Source organism: Theobroma cacao, chromosome 9 (genome assembly GCF_000208745.1).
Source record: "Theobroma cacao cultivar B97-61/B2 chromosome 9, Criollo_cocoa_genome_V2, whole genome shotgun sequence".
Classification (NCBI taxonomy): domain Eukaryota; kingdom Viridiplantae; phylum Streptophyta; class Magnoliopsida; order Malvales; family Malvaceae; genus Theobroma; species Theobroma cacao.
This window is the reverse complement of record NC_030858.1, coordinates 11,843,005-11,850,142: the sequence shown is the minus strand read 5'-3', so window position 1 is coordinate 11,850,142 and position 7,138 is coordinate 11,843,005. Positions and strand designations below refer to the sequence as shown.

Below are 7,138 nucleotides of genomic sequence, written 5' to 3'. Positions count from 1 at the left end.
CTCCATTAAGCGTCAAGGTAGCACATGAGAAAGAAGTGAAAAAAGTGTTGGTTGATAGGGTACTCAAACGACAGCACCGCATGCCTCAGCACCAATACCTTGTGAAGTGGAAGAAACTACTCGAGAGTGAAGCTAGTTAGGAGTTTGCAAAAGACTTACGGCAATTCCAGAACTGGATTGATGCCTTGCATGTTGAGGACGCTACAAAATTAGATAGGGGAGAATGTCACACTTGCTTAGTCAAAACCCCCTTAGCAATGTGACACATGTGCAATCCATATAATCCAAGAGCTCTTTTTACTCTTTTAAGTAATGCAAATGTTTAGAGTATACAATGATAAAAGTATAATTAATTTTATCTTGATATTTATATATTTATATGTCATAATTTACTAAATTTTATATTTGAAATAACCATGATTTTCTACATGGTAAATGACATATTTGTGTTATAGTTAATTTATTAATTTTGGGTGTAACATCTTTCTTAAGAAAAAAAGAGGAAATACATTAAATGTGTAGCCTGTTAACCCTTTTCTTTTTCTGTATTTTGGTATATAGATAACATTAATGTGAGCATGCATCCTAATGTGCTCATTTTGCTACATGTCAGGTTAAAGAGTGACCACGTCTTTGCATACTTTTTATATATATTTTAATATCATATGTTGAGCCACATTTTGGCTTCCAGTGTTTGCCACGTCGATTGGGTTGACTGGGTTTTGTTCAAGGTTTTGAGCTGTTGGTTGAAGTGAATTTGGAGAGAGTTTTAAGCTTTGGGCTTAGGCTTGAAAGAAATATGAAGGGGGTTATGCATGTATCCATTGGTTTTTGGAGGGATTTTATCAATTTTAGTCTATCTTTTCAGAATCCTTGATGAATCCATTAGTTTTAAAAGGAATCCTCTCACTCTTTCATGAATCCAGCAATTATTGCTAAAATGCTTTCAGTATCCTTTTGAAATTATACTTTCAAAGAGTGTCTCTGTTCATGTTTAAAAAATAATACTATGTTTCCAATGCAACATGAGGGTAAAATGCTAGTATGATAAAAAGTAAGGGTGGAGTTATAAGGCCTCCTGGCCCTTTGTTCTCACTTCAACCATAAGGCCTAAAACTTGTTGTTAATTAGCCAGCAACTGATTCTCTTGCTAAAATATCATAGCAGTATTTTATTTTCTAAGGCTAAAGTTAAGGTCTATTACCAATAAGATAGTATAGATAAATATAATAAAAAAATTTAATTTGCTTTGGTTAAGGGGTACACCCTCTCAATGATCTAAAAGCAGCTAAAATTTTTTGTATGACCAACAACCATGCTCTGCAATTTCTCCGTCTCGACCTTCTTTCCACTTAATTATGTTGCATATTGATCAAACTGTCATGTATATAGCCTTACTCAATCTATACATTTACATAAAATGACAACTGCCTCCAGGATGGGTTTGGCCAAAATCAGTGGCCCCTTGTAAATTTGTAATGTTATATGGCCTCTGATTCGCTTTGAAGCAAATAAGCAATGGTATTGGTTAATGCTTTTTAGGCACGAAAGAAGCTACGTATTTCTTCTACCAACCAACCTCATTTTGTTTTTCCTTACTATGGGCCAGGGCAGATTGTTGACTACTAAAACAACACGTGCGCATGCACGAGGTCAAAGCTGAGGTCGCCTTCAAATATCTTTCCTCCACTTTCCACTTACCAAGTACATAATTTTTGTCCTTTCCAGATTGTCCCTTGAGCCCATTGATTGAAGTTGAAGTACTATATTCAACTCCAGGATAAGGATGAAGTATCCATTTCCATAGTAAAAAACAGAGTAGACCATATAATATTTGGAATTTATACAGGTTTTATTAAATAAAAAAAAAAACATAGAATGAAACAACAACTATAGTCGGAGTGGGGAAAGGAAACATTGGTGAATTTATACTTGCATCTAAGGCTTAATTTGAACAATATCTGCCTTTGTGCATTAATGAGCAGTGCATTCTTTAGGGAGGCTCTGAGAAAATCGCTTGGTGTCCTTGCAGTAGTTGTAAATCATGTATTTTTCCTGCACCCATTTCAGCCGTTGTTGGCTTGCTGTATCAAGTTCTTGTGACAGCCAAGCGTATCTAGAACCTGAGCTCGAAGAACAAGAAGATTTTCCTTGAGACCAAACACAAGCATCAGCCTTGAAATTTCTGTATGAAGCAGTGAAAGGAGCTTTGCTCCAGTCTGTCTTGACAAGGCCACCTCGAGTAGCCCAGTCATCGGCGTTCCAGAGACTAGAGTATATCTTCATGGGCTGCTTCTTTGGGAATGGAACGCCAATGGATTCCAAGTTCTTGAACTCTCTAATTGGAATGCCATCAACAGAGAAGCTGCAAATTTTTTTAAAAGAAAATAGTAATCAATAAACTTTGTAATACAAAATTATTAGGAAATAATCATAATTAAGAGCTTTAAAAACTTACATAATGCGTTGAGGGTTCCAAAGAACAGAGTAGGTATGGAAATCTTTAGTGGGGTCGAACCAAAGGTAAAACTGTTGCTCTCTGTCACCTTTGCCCTGGCTAAATACATTTGTGTGAACTATGTAAGGCTCACCGCTAAGGTTCCCCAAGAATTCAAAGTCGATTTCATCCCATGTCGACTCTTGTGAACGTAGCTGCCCCATACAATAAAACATAAATTCCATCAGCACAGAATACAGAGTTATTCTAAATGCTATAAATGAAGTTAAGCATAAGTTTGATCATAAAATTAACTGACATAGTATGCAGTAACAGTCCCAGCAGAGTTGCCTGGAACAAGCTTCAGCTGCATATCAATCTTCCCAAAAAGATACTCATTCTTGGATTGGAAACCTGAGCCAGAGAATTTGTCCAGGGTGAGAGTGAGAAGCTGGCCGTTGTTCAGTATCTTACCTCGAGCATCTCCCCAAGTAAGATCAAAGTCCTGGTAAAAGTTGGCAGCAGAAGCAACTAATACAAAGCTAACCAACATAGCCACTAGCAAACCAAATGAACTCCTCATATTTCTAGGATTTTTTTTTTTTAATTTGATTTTGAACTTTTATCCGAGTAATTTGAATGTTGAAGTGGCAAGTGTTAGATGGTTATATAGAGGGGAAAGAGTGGTGAAAAGGACAAAAGAAAGGTAAGAGACTGTTTGGAAATTTCCCACTAGCTCTTCCGTTCAGGACTTGGTGTACAGAGTGCACTGTGCAAAGCAAAGTTGTAAACAGCTGGACAAGGGCATAAAATTGGAAGAAAGAAATGGTCCAAATCTGATGGCTGCTCCATTCCACGCAAGTCATTTACATGGTCTGATGCTAATGGGTTCGGTGGCGCCTGTGAGCGTGTGATGAATGTCAAAGCAGAGAGATAAACGCACCCGAAAGCATACGCGGTTGGGGAGCAGAACAAGCCACGGAACTCAAAAAGGCGCACATCCACCATCCGAGGCTTATTTTGCCGAATATGGAGGGGTGTTCCCACGACCACAAGTTCGACTGGGCCAATGGGGTTAGTCGGTCATTGTCATTTTAGTTGACAGGGTCAGGTCAGAAACTTTTGGGGCCCAACGTCTACACCAAAGCCCAACCACTGATATCATCGCGTCAAACAAATTAAACAAATATTAATGAAAATAACTATCTTGTTTTCTTGTAAAATTATTAGATGTCATCAACTGGATTGCAATTTCAGAATTCTTTGGCCTACACTTCATCATGTTCAACATGTATGTGCATTCCATCACAAACATTAAGATAGTAATTTATTAAAAGTGAATGGGTCAAATGAGACAAAAACTTTGCATTGTATACTGTCTCTTAAGTGGATTTGATGATATAACGAAAATGGTGTAAAGTTTGATTATTTCCCTTCTTTCCAAAGAAAGCATAACATGGTTCCTCAGTTCAAAAATAGGAGGATACCATTGTTTGATTATTAGAAGGATTTAGGTATCGAGTTTGTCTTATGGTGCACGGACGAGCTAGCTTCAACACTTTTTGAGATTTTACCCGTGAGTGTGTGAGTAATACTACAAACACTATATCCGCCATTGGTTGGCCTCATGCAAATCAAAAGCTTCCACGTTAAACATGTGACTGCTGTTAAATGACGTGGACATAATCACACTTATGAAAGCTCTACATAGACTCGATCCAATTAATGCTGCATGGAACTTACACTATTTTTGAAGTTGATTTGTACTTTTTAACGGTGTATGAAAACTTTGATGATCATTTAAGTAATTTCTTCACATTTTTTAAAAAAAAATTAGCATAAAATATTTTTCTTAATCTCTATAATAAGTCAAATGTAGATATTCAATTGAAAGAAAAAAATGATGATAAATGTATGAAATTTGTCATAACTTTTTAACTTATTTTGTACGTTGATAATGTTTAAATTAATTTATTTAAACAAAGATTCAAATTATGTGATTTTCTTTTGAAAAATGAAAATGGCTTATGGGCATTAAACTATTAGTTACGTGCGTACAGTTAGAGTAAATAGGATGAGATTTATGAGTTGAAAAACGATCACATCCGATTATATATAATCCAATACCACCAATATAAAAAGTAAACAATTTGTCTATAGATACAAAATTTGAGTATCTATACATAAACATTACTAATTTGTCAAAAGAAATATCTTTTCTTTTAATTTTTGTGAGATAACATGTTGTGTAACATCATCTGGTTAAAGGAAGTAGTGGACATTTGTACTCCCCACTAAGATGAAGTGACTCTTAACTTGGAGCTTAACACGATGACAGACGCCACACTCCAACGTAAATAGGATTTGGCGACGGTGGTCGAAAAGCGGTTAGGTGGCATGTCAGTCCTCACCGAGCATAATATAGCATTTGGGATTGGAAGCTAGCTAAGTTGGAGGCTTTACGAAACTAATGATAACAGTCCAAAGTCTACTGCTGCTTTCAGTATCTTATCCTCTTCATTCAACCCAATGCGATAAGGGCGCCAGTAAATTATGTCGCCAGCTGTGGAACATAATAAAGTAAGCAATAAAATTATGCATACACAGTAAAACAACAAGGAGTCGTTGTCACTTGTCAGCCATGGCTTTTTCCAGGGAAATGTTGTAGTCGGTTGGCAGAGGGAGTTCTGTATCCTGTGGATTTGATGGATTACCAACAAAGAGGCAGAGTTGGAAGGTTCATTGGCATTCAAATTGGAGTGGGTGGAAAAGAGAGATAAGATGTGAAATTAACAGCTGGCTGCAATGTGATTGTGATTTGTGAAGAGGGATTAGTTAAACAAATTGCATCCAATCATTAATTTTCATGCCAAAAAGGTGTCCAGAGGGAAACTTGGCTGGTGCTTCTTTCGGCTGCCCCCTAGTCGTTGTATTAGCGTGCCCCATGGGTGTCTCTTGTTAAATGTTTGGTGGATAATCATTACCAAAAACAAATATGTGGACCACCCTATTTGTACTATTAAAAAATTATTATGAATCTCTAACAACTTTAACAATTAACACAGCCAAATAGTACTTTTCTACTCGCAAGCTTTGTTAATATTTTATTGAGAAAATTATAAAAAAAATTTTTTTTGATAAGGTGATTTTACAAATAATCATCCATATAAAGTTATCTATTTCTAATAAAAAAAAACATGAGTAGATTAAAATGTCTTAAAAAATATCGTTTCAAATTAGGATCTCGATATCTTCCTCCCGCTAGAGAGAAAATAGAAATAAATAAATGCTCAGTTGTTTGAGCTCGCTCATCTTTCTCTCTCAACTCTCTGAACTGTCTCAACTCTATCAACTCTCTGTTGAGCACCATCGTCATCAACTCTCTCATCTCTCTGAACTGTATGAGCTCTATCAACTCTCTGTTGAGCACCATCGTCATCGGGCTATGGTCTATCTCTCGGCATCTGGCCATATTATCGTAGATTAACAGACCCTATAGCAGAGATGACATTAAGGTATGTTATTGGGTTTATTGCTAGAACACTTAAATTTCTAAAATATTTGGTGTAAATTAGAACATGGATTAGAAACATTGCCCAGAGTTTGTTACACGCCATGCATTTATAACATGTGTTAGCGTTATTTTAGCGTGTCACGACATTGTTTATTTTAGACCAGTTTGTGTAACGAGTCAATAATTACACTGATTTACGTGTCACATGTCATGGGTATTTTAGGCCAATTCGTGTAAGGACACAGTAATTATAATCATTGGCGTGTTGCAATATTTTACATTATATGCATGGCATGTTACAACATTTAACGTTATCTGCATGATGTGTTACAACATTTAACGTTATATGCATGGCGTGTTACAACATTTTACGTTATATGCATGGCGTGTTACAACATGACTGACAAATTCTAGAACATGGCATGCCATGTAATGTCTTAAATGATTGACAAATTATTATTGTTTTCAAAATTTCAATGGGGTTTCAATTGTGCGACTTGTGATAAGACATGGTGGTCAGTGGGTGGATGGTATTTACAAGAGTGGTGAGTCACGAATGCGGGGGGTTATGAGTGATTTATCGTTTGTGAGATTGATGAAACTGTTTGAAGATGGTGTTTGGGTAAACTCAGAAATTGACGCAAGATTGAGTTACATGCATTAATTAGTATACCCGGAGAGCTATCATAGCCAATTATCAAGGACAATGAAGATGTTGCATTAATTCTGCTAGAACAGAGGAATGTTTCGGTTGTGTATGTCAGCATTAAGGGATGCCAAACAAATATTTTGTCACATGAAGAAGCTGAACAACATGGTAATCAACTCAATCAAAATGAAATATACAATGTTTCACATATACCACAGCATTTGGTTCGTAACCCATAACAATGGCTGTAAAATCCGACCCTATAAATACATGTCATGACATACATGCATTGAGTAGCATGTTATTACGCTAGAAAAGCACCTAAGAATAGACGAAACCCGATATTGTACCTAACGGTACACTTAAATTGATTTAACCTCGAACTAGTTCAAATAGGAATTGTAGGATGAAATTTAATACTTTATAGTCCAGGAATGACTAAAAATGATTGTTCGGAGTTCGAGGGTTCATTTGGGGTAAAATTAGAAATTTTGATATTCAAGGGCAAAATCGTCATTTTGCCACCTAAGATAATAAT

The 7,138-nt window shown here is 36.2% G+C and overlaps 1 protein-coding gene across 1 annotated transcript; it reads right to left on the bottom strand.

Moving 5' to 3' along the window:
- On the bottom strand, positions 1,746-3,345 carry LOC18589235 (probable xyloglucan endotransglucosylase/hydrolase protein 23). The gene is made up of 3 exons (XM_007014117.2): positions 2,757-3,345; positions 2,459-2,652; positions 1,746-2,365 (listed from the first exon to the last, which is right to left on the bottom strand). Exons 1-3 carry the CDS (start codon positions 3,018-3,020, stop codon positions 1,975-1,977), a joined length of 849 nt encoding a protein of 282 aa, XP_007014179.2. The 5' UTR covers positions 3,021-3,345; the 3' UTR covers positions 1,746-1,974.